Below are 23,547 nucleotides of genomic sequence, written 5' to 3'. Positions count from 1 at the left end.
ATTAACATTATATCATTTCATTTTGGATTTTTTATCCTAGAGGAAAGAAATTTCCAGATAACGAGGTGTGTCTGTTAACATGCAAATCTTTACTTATGCCTTCATGAAACAAGTGCAAGCTACTATGGAGTTTGTGTCCTCGAGGAAGCGGTTAAACAAAGCAAGCTCTAGGTATTAATCTAGGTGTAACTTTGGGCAAGCTAATTCACCTCTCTATGCCTGTCTCCCCATTTATAAATGGAGATTCAAATGATCTCTACGGTATAAGGTTTGCAATTTGATTAAAAGATACAAAATGTAAAAACAATGTAGAGTACTGTTCGGTACATAATTCATGATAATAAATGAATGGTAGTTATTTACTTATTATGTCTATTTTCTTTAAATAGTTTTTCTATCTCTACTGGTAACAGGCAAATTTGCTTCCTATTGTTTTTCCTCCTACCTTACTCTCCCCTCCCCAACTTCCTGCTTTCTGATCTGCTCATCTAAGAATTCTGATAATCAAGCCAATATAAGAGCCAACATAGCTCTCCTGTTGAAAATGCATGCACACAATCTCTGATGACTATTTTGACGGTTTAAGAGACTTAGCATTGTAAGTCCCTGAAGTGTTAGGGGGAAATTACTAGATAAGTGTACTATCAATGAAGCAAATACCGCTACCTTATAAACATATACAATTTTACATTTTAATAGCTTTATTCTGCCTAAAACTTTGTGTCTGAAGAATGAAAACTTTTTTTGTTTCTAAGCTATGTAAAGGCTAACAAAACCAAATGATAAGGAAAAAAAAAACTTTTAGCACACTCCCTTCATCTGGAAGGCCTCCTCATTTCATGAACTTACTACCAATATATAATGAATTTGTTTTTGTTCTAAGTTTCCAATTTTAGTTTGCTGGGAGAAATTAACTACATGTCTTGAATACCTAAACAGAGACCTTTTTTGAGGCCACATCAACTCACCTGTAAAGACTGAAGGAAGAGTACCCAGGCTTCACATGGCAGTTCACTTTCAGACACTGAAAGCAGTAATTCAAAGCAACTCCTAGAATATGAATAACTAAGTCAGTATATAATGGTGGTTATAGTCATAATCAAGTACAGTATGACAGTGATACTGAATATACATTTTACATTTATTTAGACTATTTTAAATTTTTCACTCTTCAAAATTTCATTCAACATTGTTATATTTTCAACTTTAAAAAAGAGAAAAAAGAAAAACTATGAGGCTTTAGAGGAGGAATAATGGGATTATAAAACCAGGAATGTTTATGTTGCAAAAAAAAAGTAAAAAGTTAGAGGTTTGGGGTTTGGGAAAATAGGAAGGAAAACAGGTAAGACCAGAGAAAAATAAAATGGACCACCCAGACTAGAATTTATCCCACCAAACAATCTGCAAACTGAATCAAGGTGATTCCACAACTAAAAACTAACAGCTGTTGTATTTTTTCAATTTGCAAATAAATACATTAAAGGTGTAACTCTGTCTGCTATTAGGCAGCCAAATATTAAAACAGCAGCTAGATTATCATGGACCCTTGGGGTGGTAATCTTATACTGTACCCTGATATTTTCTGCTAGTGTAATTCTTAGTTCAAATAATATAATTGTATTGCAGAATTTCACAGTGTTTCCCCCCAAAGTGTTCCTCAAAGACCACCACAGCTTCCAGATACTCTTGTCACTTCACTTGATCTATTCCTAAGGACAGAGAGAAAATGCATCATTCTAAGCCTGAGAAGGAAAAGAGACTCGAGGCAATTAAAGATTATGTTGCTTGGCTGGAGCTTCACTTATACTTTATCTCCTCAAAATGTGAATATAAAGGCTCAGAGCTAAGGAAATTTCATTCAAAGGTATGACCCTGATGTTGCTTTGAACAATGTGATGCCATAGTAAAGAGAAGTCAGGCAAACATTACAACCAAAAATACTCAATTTTAAGAGGGATTTAAGTTCTTAAACTTACAGTACTAATCTGCCAAGCACTAAGAGGACATCTTCGCATTCAGTAGTTAAATATGGGCGAGCACTGGCAAAGCTTTGGATGGCAAGTCGATATACCTCCAGAAGATACACAATATGTTCTGATGCATTCTTGCTGCTTGCATATTGCAATAAGGTCTAAAAAATAAAGTTAGAGTTTTAATTATTAAAAAAAAATAAAGACAATGAAACACACAAGACTATCTTTGTTCTCAAATGCACTACCCCTTCCTTTTTGTCTAACAGATGCATACACCTTTTATTTGCCTTTTTGTTTTTTTAACATCTTTATTGGAGTATATTGCTTTACAATGGTGTTAGTTTCTGCTTTATAACAAAGTGAATCAGTTATACATATACATATGTTCCCATATCTCTTCCCTCTTGCGTCTCCCTCCCTCCCACCTTCCCTATCCCACCCCTCTAGGTGGTCAGAAACCACCTAGCTGATCTCCCTGTGCTATGCGGCTGCTTCCCACTAGCTATCTATTTTACGTTTGGTAGTGTATATATGTCCATGCCACTCTCTCACTTTGTCACAGCTTACCCTTCCCCCTCCCCATATCCTCAAGTTCATTCTCTAGTAGGTCTGTGTCTTTATTCCCGTCTTACCCCTAGGTTCTTCATGACCTTTTTTTTCCCCCTTAGATTCCATATATATGTGTTAGCATACGGTATTTGTTTTTCTCTTTCTGACTTACTTCACTCTGTATGACAGACTCTAGGTCCATCCACCTCATTACAAATAGCTCAATTTCATTTCTTTTTATGGCTGAGTAATATTCCACTGTATATATGTGCCACATCTTCTTTATCCATTCATCTGTTGATAGACACTTAGGTTGTTTCCATCTCCTGGCTATTGTAAATAGAGCTGCAATGAACATATTGGTACATGACTCTTTTTGAATTACGGTTTTCTCAGGGTATATACCCAGTAGTGGGATTGCTGGGTCGTATGGTAGTTCTATTTGTCGTTTTTTAAGGAATCTCCATACTGTTCTCCATAGTGGCTGTATCAATTTACATACCCACCAACAGTGCAACAGTGTTCCCTTTTCTCCACACCCTCTCCAGCATTTATTGTTTGTAGATTTTTTGATGATGGTCATTCTGACCAGTGTGAGATGATATCTCATTGCAGTTTTGATTCGCATTTGGTTTGTTTAGAGGATTCTATTTTCATCACTTAATGAATTGTTTCTGCTGAGTTAAAGAAAAGGCAGACTGCTCTTTTGACATGAGAATAAATCTAAGAATAAAGCCATAAAACGCCTATAGTTGTTCTCACTAGAGGTCTGGAGTTACCATCTCTGAAATTCAGTAATGTTTCATTAATACAACATTAAATTGAACATCAACCATGTGCCAATACACTGGGTATACAAGGATAAGAATATGATCCCTGACTTACACAAGAGACTTATTGCTGAGTGTAGCCCTCTCAGCTCTTTTTTCTACACACGTAGAACTTATTAGGCTTAATTTATACTTACCAATTTATAAAAGGTTGAGGTTTTTATTTTTAATGAAGTTTATTTCAAAAACTAATATACATGCCAAATGCCAGTTCATTTGTTTACAATGGGGGACAGTCATATTACCACCTATGGTCCCCATTCCCCATACTTTGACATAAGAGGTTATCTGGTGAGTTTAAAATCTAAAACAAAGGAAAACACAACCACAATAAAGCCTGATAAATTACATGTGTTCAAATGACGACAGAAAGCTGGCTTCTGTTCTCTTTGGACAGTGTGGAAAATCTGCCAAATTCTGGTTTGGGGTCTCTCTTTCTAGGTTCCACAAAGTTGCTCTCCCTACTATTAATATATTTCTTTCCTCTAACAACTGAATAGGTTTTGCTTATGCTTAACTGATACATCTCGTTAGGTTAAGACTTGAATTGTGCAAGTTTTCCCCCCCTAGAACACACATTCTGACTGGGCTAGGGAGTTAAGGCTACTTCAATAATAATTTCTTCTAACTTCCTGTCTTCTGATTTTTCTGCTTAGCAAACTACCAACAGCTGTGGTGGCACTGCAGGATTCCACTGATCTTCTGCAGTTTTCACAAAAACAGTCCCTATATCTGTTCTGATAATTAAGAACTGACTGGTCTTGATTATTTAAAACAAACAAAAAAACTTAACAGGGAAATATATGATCAACCATTATACCATATACAGTAAAAGCTCTCTTAACTAACACACTGGATTATCTGATCTTTGCATACTTGAATGATCAAGCCAGTTAAGCTATTTTAGTACACCCATTTCAATTCAGTATCTTGCTGCTTTATCACAGTCACTTTAGAGAAGTGGGCTCTTTCTGTATTTTCAGAAAAGCATTATGTCCCCATCTAATCAAATCCCAAATTTTAGTAAAATAAGAAAAAAAAATAATAACAGGATCATAAAACTGACCCCACAACAATCCTTTCTAGCTAAAACAGTGAAGAGAAGGAATGCAGAATCGTGTGCTTATCAGTTACATAAAAAAGATTTCACATAATCTCTCTGAAGAAATGTATTAAAATCTATGTCAGAACAAGATTGTTTTAGATCAGCAAATTACTTACTGTCTGCATTGGTTAATCTGAAAACCAGAGGGCTTTACAAATTTATATTCAGTAGCAGATTTTATGCTCCGGAGGTCAGATTTATCTTATCAATCTTTACAGGCCTAACACTCTTCTACCCCCTTCCATCTCCATAGGACATTCAAGTCTCATTAAATGTTTACTGAATAAATTTACCATTTTACTGAATAAACTCATCATTCTATTCATTTGACAAATATTTTTTGAGAGCCTACTCTAGTAAGGAGCTAGGTACTGGGGGAAAAGAGATGGGGGCCTATCCTCGTGCAGCTTTCAGAGTAAGTCAACACAGCATGATAGTTGAAACCACACATGCAAATTAACAAACTACTGGCTAAAGTATGCAAAGAGAAGGGCATAGTGCATACAGATGAGGTTATTCTTTCCACAGTCCACCTTCCCACTCAGAAGCTCCTGCCACCAATCTAGTATCTTCTGACACGGACATTCCATTAAGACTCCCAACAAGTTACACAATTTCAAAGATTCAATACCCCATGACTATTTATGTTTATGTTTTTCCCTATACTGATTTATATATTTTTTATATTCCTAAATGTTTTCCCCCCTTATATGTTAATCACATTAAGGAGGTGTCCTTAACATGTCCACTATGAGCATACTCTGGACATTGGAAGAATCACTGGAACAATCTTCATTATCATCTTTTTTAAAAATGCAAGATGAAACTGAATGAATTACAGCCATCCAAATGACATTTTAAGTACCTCATGTAAACAAAATTCCATGAGAAGCAGAAAAGAAAAATGGAAGTCTCTTATTTTTCTTTAGACATTTAAATTTTAGACACCAACAAAACTGAATAAGAAAGGGGCAATAAATGATAACTATGACTCCCTCAAGTTCACTGGCATTCTTCAGAGACCAAATTAATGGCCTCTTCTCTTTGTTTCAGTAAATGCATTTACACTACAAAAGTTTACTATGTGGCAATACTGTGCTGGGTACTAGAGATGAAGACTCTTATCCTGCCCTTAAAGAACTAAATACACTGAGAGGTCAGATAAATTAGCCCAATCAGGTACCATCTTTGATTATTTTAAACATTCTTACTGGGGTGCTCTCATTCATATCCAAGGCAGATTATCTCTCAAGTCCTTGCTATATACCTCAAATGCCTGTTAGACATTTCCATCTGGATGTCCTAGTCAAATCTAAAATTCAACATGTTGAAAACAAACATCTTCCCCAGCAAATATGTTCTTCCTCCTATGTTCCATCTGCTTCTTTTCAGGAGCCAGAGCTAAAAAAACCTGTCCTTGAAACCACCACACCAAAGTTTGCTGATTCAACTGCAGAAATACCTTTGTCTGTGATCTTATGCTTTATTTCTACAGACAGTGACCTAGACCAGGCCCCCAACATCCCTCACCTGGAATGCTACAACAGTTTACTTCTCTAGGCTAAATATCCTCCAGTTCTGTGTATGTGTTGTAGTCATAACGTATTTGTACCCAAAAAAATTAATGCACAGGGAAAATAACTAGAAGGAACTCAGCTAATACGGTTATTAGCACTGGAGTAGTAGTAGGATTATAAACAATTTTCTATATTTTTATAATTTTCTGAAATTCTTCCCAAATTTTCTTTAATAAGTATTATGTTTACAGTGAACGAAAGAATCTCTTCCCTATCCCAATTCTATCTATATTCCTCACTACATGGTTTCATACATTCCTTACTACATGGTTTCAAAGAGACTGGTAGCATCCTATTCTCTGAAACTACCAAGGATGGAGAATTCTTTTCTTCATGATGGTCATATTTTATGCAGGGATGCATTCCAATTTAAAACTCAAATGGTTCAAGACTAATTTTTCCGGTGGAATAACCATAGTTATTGTTTTTGAGCACACAGTATGCACTAGGTATCTTCCTAAGAGCTTTACATGCTACGAACATTTAATACAACAACCTGAAGAGCTAGGTGATTTATCATCAGCTTTCATTGATTAGCTCTAGTAGTTTTCTGGTAGCATCTTTAGGATCCCCTATGTATAGTATCATGTCGCATGCAAACAGTGACAGCTTTACTTCTTCTTTTCAGATTTGGATTCCTTTTATTTCCTTTTCTTCTCTGATTGCTGTGGCATCAGCTCATTTTTAAAATGGGGAAACCAAAGCACAGAGAGATTAAGTTATTTTCCAAAAGACACCTGGTATTAAATGTTAGGATTTGAACTAGTGTCATCTGACTCCAGAGCCCACACTTAATTACTGTGCTACGAGACTTTTCAGAATGCACAATTCTACAACTATTTTAGGTGTGTTTTAAAACTCTACTTTCCCCACCAGGTGTTAACTTTAATCTTTTACAGTAAGTAGTATCATGGTCATCATTTGGCCTTCTTCCTGAGAGTTTACAACATTTAATTTCCATTTAAAATGACTGCTTCTGGGGAAAGTTTTCCAGCAATAGTGCTGATTAATATTCTACAGTTCAGAATGCTGGTGGTTCACAAAGAAATGACAAAAAAATATCTGGTACTTGTTAAAGCTGCATGTCCTGTGGCAACAGGAAATTATGTGACTTTTAATAGAGGAGGATTTTCATTATTTCAAATTTTGCACATAAAACGAGAAATCTTACTTATTTTAATTTCTCAACTCATGAAATTCCCAGAATTACATAAATTTGAGTAAAATGTGATTGCACTATGACAGACAGGCTTTCAGCAGGGGGTAGCACTTGAGCTGGATTTCTGAGGTACAGGTCAAGTTTGAAAATTCAAAAGTGAGGGGAACAGGACTCCAAGTAGACAGTAACTTGAACAAAGTCAGAAAAGACCAATAGAACAGATAGGGCAAACAGTGACAAGACTTTACATCCGTTGGTGAGGAAGCACGGGAGGTTTCCCTAGAAGAGACTAAGCTGGGTGTGAGATGGAATGGGAAGAGAACAGCTGGCTGCTTACATTCAGAAAGTGGCTAGAGTAAATTACAACTTTTAAATCTTTTACATATGTTGCTATTGGTTACAGTTGTTTCTTTCTACACCTCACACTTTCTACATTGGTTACAGTTGTTTCTTTAAAATCTAGAAATATGACTTACTTATTACTCTATCTACCTACCTATTCATCTATCCTGGATTCAGTTCATCATCCCAGCCTACCAAGATTATTTTTAGATAGTAATTCTGTCATGGGATTTAACTATGCTTTCTAACTTCATTTCATTTTCAAAAATATCTTTTGCTGTTTTTTCATAAAATTAATATCCTTTATTGTTTAAGAAATATGGATCAATAGAGAAGCAAAAATAAAAATGTCAACAATCTACACTATCACTACCCAAAAATAGACCACTGTTAACAGGGTAATATTAAGTTTGAGGGCTTTTTAATGCCTAAATAGCAGTATTTTAATGGACTCAAACTATACATTGTTTTGTAAAATTTTCTTCAACATCAGTATTTTTATAGTTCATGTGTGTACCACAGTTTATTACTCAAGTCCCTGTTTCTGGGCATGATGGTTTCTAACTCTGCATTATTATATATAATATTTAGGACAATGTTCTATAAATGGAATTGCTGGGTCAAAGGATGCATAATTCTTTAAGACTTTACATAGTGCCAAATTCTGCACCAGAAAATTTGTTCCAATTTACATTCCTATTATTTATGTAAGATAGTAACAGACTGAGGAACTGTCACAATTATTGTACATTACAACCTAAATACAACTTTTTGAGGGTCAACTGGATAAGGGAAATACATTATTTTTGTTTACTCAATTTATCATCTTTTCATTACTACTGTGGTTGAATAAAAATTTTCATGTTTCCTTTACAGCACCCATATGGTATCTTCATTTCAGTTATCAATAACAGTAAGGAAGAGAGCTTGGATGAGAATAGCATCAACAGTTAATCTTCCCAAAAAACTGAAGAGGTAATACATCCTAACTCATTCTATGAGGCCAGCATTACCTTGATACAAAAGCCAGACAAAGACTACAAGTAAAGAAAACTACAGATCCATAGGCCTTATGAACACTGATACAAAAATCATCAACAAAATACTAGCAAACTGAATTCAATGGCATATTAAAATGGATTATACACTATGACCAAGTGGGATTTATTCCTGGAATGCAAGGATGGTAAAGCATATAAAAATCAATTAGTGCACTACACCATGTTAAGAGCATGAAGGGAAAATACCTCACATGATCACCTCCACTGATGAAGAGTGTTTGAAAAATTCAACAATCTTTCATGCATGATTAAAAAAAAAAACACTCAACAAACTAGGAGTAGAAGAAAATTACCTCCATATAATATAGACCACGAATGAAAAACCCTAACATTATACTCAATGGTGAAAGAGTAAAAGCTTTTCCTTTAAGGTCAGGAAGAAGGATATCCACATTCACCACTTCTATTCAATACAGTACTGGAAGTCCTAGTGAGAGCAATTAGGCAAGAAAAAGAAATAAAAGGCATCCAAATTGGAAAGAAAAATACAGTATCACTGTTTGCAGATGACATGATTTTACATATATTAAATATTCCACACCAAAAAACCTATTCATATAAACAAGTTCAGCAAAGTTGCAGGATACAAAATCAACATACAAAAACCAGTTGTGTTTTTTGTTCTTGGCCATGCTGCACAGCTTGCAGGATCTTAGTTCCACAACCAGGGATCAAACCCGGGCCCACAGCAGTGAAACCACACAGTCCTAACAACTGGACTGCCAGGGAATTCCCTCAGTTGTGGTCTTATACACTAACAATAAATAATCTGAAAAGGACGTTAACTATTCCATTTACAATCACATCAAAAAAACAGGAATAAACCAAGGAAGTGAAAGACTTTCACACTGAAAACTATTAGAACTTGATGAGAGGGCTTCCCTGGTGGCACAGTGGTTAAGAATCCGCCTGCCAATGCAGGGGACACGGGTTCGAGCCCTGGTCCGGGAAGATCCCACATGCCGCGAAGCAACTAAGCCCATGCGCCACAACTACTGAGCCTGCGCTCTAGAGTCCATGAGCCACAACTACTGAGCCTGAGTGCCACAACTACTGAAGCCCGCGTGCCTAGAGCGTGTGCTCCACAACAACAGAAGCCACTGCAAGAAGAAGCCAGCACACCACAATGAAGAGTAGCCCCCGCTCACAGCAACTAGAGAAAGCCCGCGCACAGCCACGAAGACCCAGTGCAGCAGCAATCAATCAATAAATAAATTTATATATTAAAAAAACTTGAAGAGAGATATTAAAGAAGACACAAATAAATGGCAAGACATGTCATGAAAATGTCCATGGATTGAAATACAATATTGTTAAGATGTCAATATTATACAAAGGAACCCACAGATTCAATGCAATCCCTAACAAAATCCCAGTGACTTTTTTGGGGGGGGGGTAGAAATAGAAAATCCATCCTAAAATTAACATAGAATCTCAAGGGACCTTGAACTGCCAAAACAAACTTGAAAAAGAAGAATGAAGTTGTAAATCTGATACTTTCTGATTTCAAAATTTACTACAAAGCTACAGTAATCAAAGCAGTGTGTACTCAAGTAAAGACGGACACACAGACCAATGAAATAGAGGAGTCCAGAAATAAACCCTCGCATATATGGTCAAATGATTTTCCAGGGTGCCAAGACCATTCAGTGGGGGAAAGGACAGTCTTTTCAACAAACGGTGTTGGGAAAATTGAATATCCATATGCAAAAGAATTAGACTCTTACCTTATACCATAAATTAGCTCAAAATAGATCTAAGATCAGACTGCAAAGCCAAAAGAAATAAAAGCAAAAATAAACAAATGGGACCTAATGAAACTTAAAAACTTTTGCACAGCAAACAAAACCATCAACAAAACGAAAAGACAACCTATGGAACAGGAGAAAATATTTGCAAATGATGTGACTGACAAGGGGTTAATATCCAAAATATACCAACAACTCCTACAACTCAGTATCAAAAAACCAAACAACCCAATCAAACAATGGGCAGAAGACCTCAACAGACATCTCTCCAAAAAGACACACAGATGACCAACAGGCACATGAAAAGATACTCAATATCACTAATTATCAGAGAAATGCAAATCAAAACCACAATGAGATATCACCTCACATCAGTCAGAATGGCTATCATCAAAAAGTCTACAAATAACAAATGCTGGACAGAACGTGGAGAAAAAGGAACCCTACTACACTGTTGGTGGGAACGTAAACTGGTGCGGCCACTATGGAAAAAAGCGTGAAGATTCCTTTAAAAACTGAAAATAAAGCTACCATATCATCCAGCAATTCCACCTCTGGGCATATATCCTGAAAAGACAAAAACTCTGATTTGAAAAGATACATGTACCCCAATGTTCATAGCAGCATTATTCACAATACCCAAGATGGAAACAACCCAAGCGCCCACCAAGAGACAACTGGCTTAAGAAGATGTGGTATGAGGGCTTCCCCGGTGGCGCAGTGATTGAGAGTCTGCCTGCCGATGCGGGGGACACAGGTTTGATCCCTGGCCCGGGAAGATCCCACAGGCCGCGGAGCGACTGGGCTCGTGTGCCACATCTACTGAGACTGTGCTCTAGAGCCTGTGAGCCACAACTACTGAGCCCACGTGTTGCAACTGCTGAGACCCATGTGCCTAGAGCCTGTGCTCCGCAATGGGGGAAGCCACTGCAATGAGAAGCCCGTGCACTGAAACAGGGAGTAGCCCCCACTCGCCGCAACTGGAGAAAGCCCGTGTGCAGCAACGAAGACCCAACACAGCCAAAAATAGATAAATAAATAAATAAAAATTTTAAAAAAAGATGTGGTATGTGTGTGTGTGTACACATACACACACACACACACACACACCACACAATAGAATATTACAGTCATAAAATGAAATGAAATATTGCCATTTGCAGCAACATGGATGGACCTAGAGAATATCATACTAAATGAAGTCAGTCAGACAGAGAAAGACAAATATCACATGATATCACTTATATGGGGAATCTAAAAAATAATAAAAATGAATCTATATACGAAACAATCACAGAAAACAAACTTATGGTTACCAAAGGGGAAGCGGGGGATAAATTAGGAGTACTATGGGATTAACAGATACAAACTGCTACATATAAAACAGATAAGCAGGGCTTCCCTGGTGGCACAGTGGTTAAGAATCCGCCTGCCAATGCAGAGGACACTGGTTCGAGCCCTGGTCCAGGAAGATCCCACATGCCGCGAGGCGAGTAAGCCTGTGCGCCACAACTACTAAGCCTGCACTCTAGACCCTGCGAGCCACAACTACTGAAGCCCATGCACTTAGAGCCCGGGCTCCACAACAAGAGAAGCCACCGCAATAAGAAGCCTGCGCACCGCAACGAAGACCCAATGCAGCCAAAAATAAATAAATTAAAAAACAAAAAAAAACCAGATAAGCAGCAAGGATTTACTGTATATCACAGGAAACTATATGCAATATCTTGTAATAACCTATAATGGAAAATAATCTGAAAAATATATGTATAACAATAATTTTGCTGTACACCTGAAGCTAACACAATATTGTAAATCAACTACACTTCAATTAAAAAAAGAAAAGAAAAAAGGAAAAAATAGATCTAAGAGCTAAAAATCATAAAACGCTTGGAAGGAAACAGTGAAAAAGCTTCATGATATTGGACTTGGAAATGATTTCTTAGTCATGATACTGAGAGCACACGTAACAAAAGTATAAGCAGATAAACTGAGCTGTATCAAAATTAAAAACTTTTGTACCCCGAAATTTGGATACTATCCATGTGGTAAAAAGAAAACCTGCAAAACAGGTGAAAATATCTGCAAGTCATCTGTTAATGGATTAATATCCAAAATATATAAAGCTTTAAAACTCAACAACAACAAAACCCAATTAATAATGGGCAAAGGACTTAGACATTTCTCCAAAGAAGATACACAAATGGCCAATAAGCACATGAAAAAATGTTCAACATCAGTAAGTAGGAAATGCAAATCAAAATCACAGTGAGATACCATTTCACACTCATTAGGATAGTTATTATCAAAAACAAACAGAAAATATCAATTGTTCGCAAAAATGTGGAGAATTTGGAACCCCTGTGCATTGTTGGTGGGAATGTAAAATGGTTCAGCCACTGTGCAAAACGTATGATGGTTTCTCCAAAAATTAAACAGAATTACCATATGATCTAGTAATTTCACTTCTGGATATACACCCAAAAGAACTGAAAGCAGTGACCTGAAGAGCTATTTGTTCCCATGTTCATAGCAGCATTACTTACAATAGGTGGATGCAATCCAAGAATCCATCAAGGGGTGGATGAACAAATTGTGGTATATAAACAGTGGCATATTATTCAGCCTTAAAAAGAAAGGAAATTTGACACATGCTACAATCTCGATGAATCTTAAAGCTATTACGCTAAGTGAAATAAGCAAGTCACGAAGAGACATAGGTTTCCACTTATAAAAATGCACCATAGTCAAATTCATAGAGGCAGAAAGCAGAATGGTGGTTACCAGAGGCAGGGGAGAGGGACGAATGGGGGATTAATGTCTGGTGAGTTCAGAGGTTCAGTGTGGGAAGATGAAAATGTTCTGAAGATGAATGGTGGTGATAGTTGCATAACAACATAACATACTTAATGCCACTGTGAACTGATGCTTAAAAATAGCTAAAGTGAAAAATTTTATATTATGCATACTTTACTACAATATAAAAAAATACCCAAAAAAGTAAACTTTATGTCTTAAGATTTAAGAAGAGCAATTTTCAAGAAACAGAAGTGCATAAGCATGATTAGGAAGACTGGGGAAAGAGAAGGATAAATTCAAATACCCCACATTTCTGTTTCAGTAAGTCACTAGTACTAAAGAGACTGATCTAGAATACCTTTTAAATCTTGAGATTTTTAAATCCAAGCTTTATCACACTGGAGAAGAGGATCACAATTCTGAGGCAGTTGTGTAATAGAGTGAAATAACATGCCTTTCGGCTGTGGATTCAAACCTCTACCCCCATCATTTGCCAGCTAACCTCTCTGGGTCTTGATTTTTAAAAATCACTTAACTGAAATGACTGAGTACTCATTTTGCACCAGACATTGCACAATACAGCTTAAAAAACTGTGGCAAAATACACGTAACAAAACTTACTACCTTAACCATTTTTTTAAGTGTACAGTTCTGTGACATTAAGTATATTTACACTGCCGTGCTACCATCACCAACATCCATCCACAGAACTTGTTTCATCTTGCAAAACTGAAACTGACCCATTAAACAATAACTCCCCATTTCCCCTTCCCTCCAGCCCCTGGCAATCACCATTCTACTTCCTGTCTCTATGTGTAATATAGCTTTCATAACATTGTATTTTCTGTTTGAAAAAAGCAACACAAGAGTGTGGTAATGGCATCAGGGTATACAAATAGATCAACAGAACAGAATAAAGTCCAGAAACAGACCTACATACATATGGCTAATTGATTTTCAGCAAAGCGCAAAGGCAATTTCTCAATTCAATGGGAAAGCAGTCTTTTCAACAAATGATTCTGGAACATTGAGATGTTCATATTTTTAGAAAAAGGACTTCCATCCATCACTCACACAATACACAAAAATTAACTCCAAATGGATCATAGATCTAAATGTAAAACCTAAAACAGTAACATTTATAGAAGAGAACATAGAAAGCCTTTGTGCTCTTGGGTTAGGCAGATTTCTCAGACATAACATGAAAAATACAATCAATAAAAGAACAAGTTGGGCTTCCCTGGTAGCTCAGTGCTTAAGAATAGGCCTGCCAATGCAGGAGACACGGGTTCGAGCCCTGGTACGGGAAGATCCCACATGCCGCAGAGCAACTAAGTCCGTGCGCCACAATTACTGAGCCTGTGCTCTAGGGCCCGCGAGCCACAACTACTGAAGCCCGCACGCCCTAGAGCCCGTGCTCTGCTACAAGGGAAGCCACCTCAATGAGAAGCCTGTGCACCGCAACAAAGAGTAGCCCCTGCTCACCACAACTAGAGAAAGCCCGCGCACAGCAACGAAGACCCAACACAGCCAGAAATAAATAAAATTAATAAAAATAAATAAAAGAACAAGTTAATAAACTGACCTTTATCAAAATTAAGAACTTGTGTCCTTCAAAAGACACTGTTAAGAGAATAAAAAGACAAACCACAGCCTAGGAGAATACATGCCAACAAGCAAGCCATGGCTTGGCTGCTCTTATGCCCATCTAGTAATGCGGGACATTTCGTTCCTGTTAATGTCTCACCCAGTTTTTCCCTGAAGTTCTTGATAGTGTCTCTCATGAGTTTAGAACAGTTCTGTCCACAATGTGTGTCTGCCACCATGTTGTTCTGCCTCAGTTCATCCTTGTCATGATCTGCTCCTTCTAAGCTGGTAGAGAGCACCTCAGGCTTTCTCCATGCCCACATCAACACAATGGAATCTGTGTCACAGCCAAGAGTGTTCCCTCCAGAGATCCCAAGTGAACCAGAGGCAGAATGTGTGTAACTTAAAAGTGATACAAATCACCATCCCCAATCTGTCTACCTTTTGCCACCTAAGTCATAACATTTAAAGAAGGAAAAAAAAGAAAAATATATTGCATAAAGGACTTGGGTCCAGAAACACACACATATACACCCCTCAAAACTCAACAGTAAGAAAAGAGACAATCCAATTCTTTCAAATGAGCAAGAGTTGAAAAGATACATTCCCAAAGAAGATACATGGTTGGTAACTAAGCACATGAAAAGATACTCAACATAAGTCATTAGGGAAAGGCAAATGAGAACCACAATGAGCTGCCACTAATTTTAAAATGGCTAAAGCTAAAAAGACTGGCCACACCAAGTGCTGATCAGGAGGTGGAAAACTAGAACTCTCATACATTGTTGGTAGGAATGTAAAATGATACAACTACTCTCAAAAACCTGACATGTGACCCAGCCATTCCAGTTATTTACCCAAGAGAAAGAGAAGGCGTTTGTTCACACAAAGACTTACACATGAATGTTCATAGCAGCTTTGTCTGTATTAGCTAAAAACTGGAAACAAGCCAAATATACCAACAGCTGAATAAACAAATCATGATAAAGCCATAGAATGAATACTCAGCAATGAAAGGAATTAATTATTAATATATACAACAACATAAAAGAATTTCAAAATAATTATACTGCAAGAAACCAAAAAGAGACTTACAGGTTTATTTATGTAAAATTCTAAAAATGCAATATAATCTATATATAGAGACAGCAGCATAGCTGAGTGAGGATGTTATGGTTATGTACGGGAGGAAAGTAAGAAAGAGGAAATACAATGGGAGTAGAAAGAAAGTTCTAGGAGTGACGGATATATTTGTTATCTTGATTGTGGTTTCACGGGTATACAGATATGCCAAAGCTTATCAAATTGTTCATTTTAAATATGAGCAGTCTACTGTATGTCAATTATACCTCAATAAAGCTTTTTTTAAAAAAACACAATGCTCCACAAAATCATAAAAGGAATTTAAATAAATTTTACATTTCAATTGTCAGATTTACTATTTTTACTGCAATAAAGTGTAAAAATTCTGTGCATAAAAATAATATAAGGGACTTCCCTGGTGGCACAGTGGTTAAGAATCCTCCTGCCAATGCAGGGGACATGGGTTCAAGCCCTGGTCTGGGAAGATCCCACACGCCGGGAGCAACTAAGCCCACGAGTCACAACTCCTGAGCCTGCGTGCTACAACTACTGAAGCCCACATGCCTAGAGCCCATGCTCCACAAGGGAAGTCACTGCATTGCAATGAATAGCCCCCACTCGCCAAACTAGAGAAAGCCCGCGTGCAGCAATTAAGACCAATGCAGCCAAAAATAAATAAATGAAATGTTTAAAAAAAGTTTAAAAATTACCTTAAAAATGATATAAAAAGTGAAAAGATAAACAGAAGAAAAGATAATTCCAAAGTAATGACCAACAAAAAATTCATATCTAGAATATAATTTCATAAAAACTGTTAAGAAAATCCAAATTAAAAATGAGCAAAAAATAGGAAAAAGTAATTCAGAAAAGAGGAAATCTGAATAGCAATAAATATAACCAAAAAGATAAGCAACTCCTCACAAGTAAACAGAAAAAAAAATTAAAACCACAATGAGATACCACAGTCTATCCATCAGAACGGCTACAATTAAACTGTTGACTATACAAAGTATTGGCAAGAATGAAGGGCAATGGTAACTTTCATACACTGGTAACTGCATAAACTGCTACAAATACTTTGGAGAGTAACTTGGCAGTATTTATTATAGTTGAAGATAGGCTTATATATGAACCTAGCAATTCCACTGTAAGCATATACCCTAAAAGAAATTCTTGCACCCATGTATAAACATATAAGGAAAAGATATCTACCCCAGCAGTTAATGTAAATGCCTCTAAATCCATCAGTAAAAGAATGGACAAATGAACTGTGATATATTTACATAATGAAATACTACACACCAGTGAAAAAATGAAAGTATCAAGACTATACATACCAAAAAGTATACATACATACTAGATACACCTTAGAAACATTATGTTGAATTCAAAAAGCTTCAGAATACATACAGTACATCATTTAAGCAAAGCTGGAAAATATAAGAAATAATATTACACATTATATTAAAAAATACAAAGTAAAGAGATGGAGGAGAGATTAAATAGCAAAATCAGGATGATGGTGGGAGGGAGATGATGTCTGTAACAGGGTACATAGGTAGCTTCAATTATTTTATTTCTTAGGCTGTGTTCATTTTAGTATGCACTTTACTACCTGTATGTTGGAAATGTTTGATTTTTTGAAAAGTAACATACCATTCAAAGTTCTGAGCAAAACTGATTTTCAACCTAGATTCCTACACCCAGCCTAACTAACACAAAAGAGAGGGGAAACCTCCTCAGGAAGCTACTGGAGGGTAACTCCTCACACCCCAAATAGGGGAGTAAAACAAGACAAAGACAGGAGGGCTAGGAAACAGTATCTAACAAAGGAAAGAAGCAAAGACAAGTACTGAAACAATAGTTGATAAAATGAAAATTAATTTAAAAGGGTAATATATAAGTATAAACCGTACAAAAACACAAGAAACATAAAGTGAATGTCCCACTTATTCTTCACTGAAATGCAACAAATGATAACACTTTAACTGTCTTTCAAAACTTTTTCTATACATCATTGCTTTATAAAATGGGATACTATATAGTTGTCTGTTTCTAAAACAACAGATCTTGGATACCCTTTCATACCAAGACATATAGTACTACCTTTTTGCCTGTTTAAATTTTATTTGAAACATACTGAAATACACCAAAAAGGGAAAATCCACTCATAATTCCACCACTTTAAAATTTTCTATGCAACAAAGAAGTGAAAGATCACACCAGTGCCATCTAATTCTACCCCTACTCTCTATCGCCAAATAACCCCAATAAATACAATTTGGTACATATGCCTTATATACATAAACAAAAGCTTTCTAATTCTTTGTAATAATCTCCTGTGCTCAAATGTTTTATGGCTCTGGGGTGTTCAAAGGGTACTTATTTTTTGGCATTTCCAAATCTAAAATATCTTATAAAAGCCCTCATCTAGTCCAAGATGGATTCCTGGCATTCCTGCTCTCCCTTAAACTAGTAGGGTCTTCCCTTCTTAACCGTACACTTGCTTCAAATTTTCAGTTTGGCAACAAACACTAATGAAGCCGATTATAGAAAAGTGGCACGGAAAATCATTTCTTTATAATCTATACCAATTGGAAAGAGCAATAACGTTGCTTACTCAAAACCATTTATGTTAGACCTAAAAATTATTATGTAATAGTTAAGCAAGGGAATTGTTTTGCTTATGTTCGTGTTACCTAAGGACAAACTAGTTGGAAGGTAGATAAATACATATAACCGTCAAACACTGACTACTGCACTTTTGTACCAATAAGCATATGTAACAGGAAAAACTGCTTAATATTTATCTTCTCCACTAGACAATAAGCTCACTGCAGACCAGAACCCCAAGTAGCACATAACAGGTATTTTGTAATTATTTGCTTTTGATTCTTTGCCCAATTATTAAACGATATGCTAACTTATTTTTGAAGTTCGATTAAGACAATTTTTCTGATACATATCTTTGATTAGCATGAAATATGCCTGTATACTAAAACAAATTCAACTAAGTAGATTGAACTCCCAAATTCTCACTGCTTCCTTCAAACCCTGTAAAGGAGGAGAGCAGCATAATATTGACCAAACTGCACTTGTGGGAATTTTAAAAAGAAAATGCTTAAGATCACATTATTTTTTAGAAAGGTGCTCACATCAGATTACAATGATAATCAATTTTGCTTGATAGTAAATAGATATGTCAAAGTTCAGAACTTTATTGATATTACAGCTGTTATATAATATCACACAATATTGATATAATTATTCTGATCCTCAGCTAACATCCTTGACTGAGAGGGAGTTTCTAACTTACAAGTTTTAAGCTGGAAAGGGAATGGGGCAGAAAACCTCCAAAGTTCTTCCCCCAAACATAAGATTCTACAATTTTATGAAAACATGGCCAACTTTTTCCCAAGAACTCAAATCCATGTTACAAACTCAAATCACTTTTGATATATGCACATTTCAATAAAATGAAACACATAATTTAAATGCCAAACAATAAACCAAGTTAAAGCCAACAGCCAAATGAATAAAAAATATTTCATATAGAATGATCTATTAGTTGCAACACGTCAAACGCATTATACCTACTATAAACCCCAAAAGGCATCCATATTGCTTCAATGTAATAGAAAGTTACTGTAAATTACACTTCCAGTCTACAAAACTCATCATAGGCTCTCTGAATCTAAAACTATGTTAGCAAATGCTCTGAAAGCATTTAGGTAACTTTTTTCTTTCAGTGAGCTCTACATTGACAGGAAAATGGAGAAAAACCACGCTACATGAAATACTTCTTTGAGAGTCTGCCTGCCGATGCAGGGGACACAGGTTCGTGCCCCGGTCCGGGAAGATCCCACATGCCGCGGAGCGGCTGGGCCGGTGAGCCACGGCCGCTGGGCCTGTGCGTCCGCAGAGGGAGAGGCCACAGCAGTGAGAGGCCTGTGTACCGGAAAAAAAAAAACCAAAAAAAACCAAAAACAACATTCAGTATAGAAACGAAATAAAGAAACAGACACGCTGGGTACCTATCTGCTACTACCAAAAACTATGCTAAGGGTACTGTAATATTGTCCCATTTGATCCTCACAACCACCTACGGGGTGGCTGTCTATTAACCCCCAATTTTATAGACAAGAATATAGACTCACGGCAAGGTGTAAGATCACAAAAGTGTTGGAATGAGGATTTAAACCAAAACCTCTTAACTTCAAACTTAAAATGTACTTTCTATTGTATATGTTCTCCATTTCATAAGACAATAAAACATAATATTGACGAAACATGATGTTTTACCCACATTTACTGTTAGAACTTCATTGGATAATTTGCTCTAGGTTTAACATTTTCATTTACCAAAATCAAGCTTTCATTATGAAGGAAAGAGTCAAATAAGGATAGTGAGCATAACAACTAATGTAAACAAATAATTTCAGCTCCAATTAGTAGAGTCGTTTCCACTGGGATGGGCATGTACCCTAAAGGTGTAAATGATAACCCATCAAGGGGCAGAAATATAATATTGAAACTTTTATTTAAATTAGTTTTAAAAGTCTCATCCCTTTTATACTTCTGTGTTTGCTTGTAATTTATATATTGGTACTGCATAAATAGAACATTTAAAATTTATTTATTTCAATAAGGATACACAAGGCAAATGTTTGGAGATGACTTAGAAAATAATCCTTAGCAAATGTTTCCCAATAGACTTATGTAGTTTTAGAGGAGAATCACACCTAAAAGGTCATCTCATTTAAGCAGCAATTTGAGGCCCCATAACAAACTGATTTGGTGCAAGGTAATACAGCCATTCAGTGACACTTTATCTGAAAACATATAAAGATAACAACATAAGAAAAAGTTAGCTAATGTAATGCACTAGGGTCTTTCCATTTATTCAGCTATGACTCAGTCTTCCCAAAGATTCCCAAATCTCCCCAAAGTAGTAATGATCGATAAATGTTTGTTGGAAATAAGTACACTGACAAATCTCTCACAACAACAATCACTAAATTGTATGATACATTCTGATGGCCTCAGGTTAGGCTGCAACTAACTCTCTGTAGTATGTTCTGCTTCTTGAGAACCTCAAAGCAGCATGGAATCTTAAGATTACAAGGTCACACTCGATGATTAGACACAACCAAATTTTAATGACTTTTAAATAATAACATTTTAAAACAGAAGTATGTTTTTTAAAAAAAGGTAAAGACAAACCTCACAGGAAAAAAAAAGTAAATATCTAATACACATGAAAAAATAACAAGGACTTCCCTGGTGGTCCAATGGGTAAGACTCCGTGCTCCCAATGCAGGGGTCCAGGTTCAATTCCTGGTTGGGGAACTAGATCCCGCATGCATGCCGCAACTACGAAGCCAACATGCCACAACTAAAGATCCTGCATGCCACAACGAAGATCCCGTGTGCCACAACTAAGACCCGGCGCAGCCAAAATAAATGAATATATAAATTTTTTAATGCTGTTAAAATACAAATTAATAGTGTGATAGCAATTATCTGCCACTATCAGATGGGCAAATATTAAAAAGTTTAGTAATACCAGGGTTGGCAAGGATATAGTGAAACAGGGACTCCATAACACTACTGGTGGAAGTACATACTCAACTTCTCGTAGGCCAGTATGTATCAAAATTTTAAAAAAACATTCTCTTTAGTCCAGTACTGTAATGTCAATGCCAGGAATTTATGCTATGGATATAAATAACTAATGCTTAATGTTTAAGGTTGTTCAGGTCAACATTATTTGCGGTAACAACAAAAAAGAATACAAATTATTTAATTATGGTAATGTTCAACACGTACAGATACAGAAAGTTGTCCTCAGTATATTAAATCAAAATGTAGGGACTTCCCTAATGGTCCAGTGATAAAGAATCCGCCTTACAATCAATGCAGGGGATGCGAGTTCTATCCCTAGTCAGGGAGCTAAGATCCCACATGCCGCGGGGCAACTAAGCCCGTGCGCCACAACTACCGAGCTCGTGTGCCTCAACTAGAGCCTGTGTGCTGCAAACTACAGAGCCCATGCGCCCTGGAGACTGTGCGCCACAACCAGAGAAAAGAAAACCCGCACACCACAACTAGAGAGAAGCTTGTGCACTACAACGAAGAGCCCATGTGCCGCAACAAAAGATCCCGCATGCCTCAAGGAAGATCCCAAGTGCTACAACTATGACTCGATGCAGCCAAAAATAAATTAAAAAAATAATAACTCTTTTCAAAAATTAATTAATTAAAATGTAAATTGCAGAAGAGTGTGCATTTTAATTTTTAAGAACACATAAGACACCGTTAACTGCTGTGGGGAGTGACTGGAGGAACTGAAGGCAAGAAAGGGCTTCTACTTTTTCCTAAAACCTTTCTGTAGCTTCATATATTCTGCCTTGAGCATAGCTTTTACAGTTTAAAAAATTTTTAAATTAAGAGTGTTGAAGGTTTTGGGACTTCCCTGATGGCACAGTGGTTAAGAGTCCGCCTGCCAGTACACAGGACATAGGTTCGAGCCCTGGTCCGGGAAGATCCCACATGCCGCGGAACAACTAAGCACATGTGCCACAACTACTGAGCCTGCGCGCTACAGCCCATGAGCCACAACTACTGAAGCCTGCACACCTAGAGCCTATGCTCCACAGCAAGAGAAGCCACAACAATGAGAAGCCTGCGCACTGCAATGAAGAGCAGGCCCTGCTCACTGCAACTAGAGAAAGCCTGCACGCAGCAGCGAAGACCCAACGCAGCCAAATAAATAAATAAATATAAATTAGAAAAAAAAAAAAAGAGTGTTGAAGGTTTTGCTACTTGCATAATTTAAAATCAATGCAGTTTTGGACTTCCCTGGTGGCACAGTGGTTAAGAATCCGCCTGCCAATGCAGGGGACATGGGTTCAAGCCCTGATCCAGGAAGATCCCACATGCCGTGGAGAAACTAAGCCCGTGAGCCACAACTACTGAGCCTGAGCTCTAGAGCCCGTGAGCCACAACTACTGAAGCCCATGAACCTAGAGCCCACGCTCCACAACAAGAGAAGCCACCGCAATGAGAAGCCCACGCACAGCGATGAAGAGTAGCCCCCGCTCACCGCAACTAGAGAAAGACCCATGCACAGCAATAAAGACCCAACGCAGCCAAAAATAAATTAACTAATTAAAAAATAAAAATAAAATCAATGCAGTTTTCAATGGAATACTATGCAGTTTTTTTAAAGTAGTTAATATGTGTGTTCCATATGAAAAGGTATCTACAATATATTAAATGAAATAAGCAAGTTTTAGTATATAAACTTGACACTATTTTTCTAAAAATAATACATATCATATGGAAAAATTCTGTAAGTATACATTCCCAAACTGTTAACCTAAGAAAACGTAGTACTGAAGTATAGGGAGTATATGGTAGTTTTCATCTTAACTTTCTCTTCTTTTACGTTATTCTAAGTTTTTACAATTAGAATGTGTTCATGAGTTGCTTGGGCAACTAAAATTTTTAATATTTATATAGACACATATACTATATGTGCTTTTCCAAAAATCAGAATAATACATCAAGTTATTAACAGTGAGGCTACATGGTACTTTCACTTTTTACTTTATGCATTTATACATCTTGTCTTAAGCTTCTAGAATGTGCATGTATCAGTTTGGAGTCACAAAAAACAAAAACTATATATAATTAGTTTTATTTCTTTAAGATACCTTTTATATATATATA

The 23,547-nt window shown here is 36.7% G+C and overlaps 1 protein-coding gene across 1 annotated transcript in view; it reads right to left on the bottom strand.

Annotated features, from left to right (window-relative positions):
* Nucleotides 1-23,547, bottom strand: part of RLF (RLF zinc finger) — a 78,716-nt gene that overhangs the window by 46,569 nt on the left and 8,600 nt on the right. The window contains exons 2-3 of the mRNA XM_024738770.1: nt 1,977-2,131; nt 969-1,050 (exon numbers count right to left, since the gene is read on the bottom strand). Of these exons, the coding sequence (XP_024594538.1) occupies nt 969-1,050; nt 1,977-2,131 (237 nt within the window). The remainder of the gene's footprint in view (nt 1-968; nt 1,051-1,976; nt 2,132-23,547) is intronic.

The sequence above is a fragment of the Neophocaena asiaeorientalis genome, unplaced genomic scaffold, assembly GCF_003031525.2.
Source record: "Neophocaena asiaeorientalis asiaeorientalis breed wild unplaced genomic scaffold, Neophocaena_asiaeorientalis_V1.1 scaffold106, whole genome shotgun sequence".
NCBI lineage: Eukaryota > Metazoa > Chordata > Mammalia > Artiodactyla > Phocoenidae > Neophocaena > Neophocaena asiaeorientalis.
The sequence above is the reverse complement of the archived record's forward strand: the minus strand, read 5'-3'. Positions and strand labels throughout refer to the sequence as shown.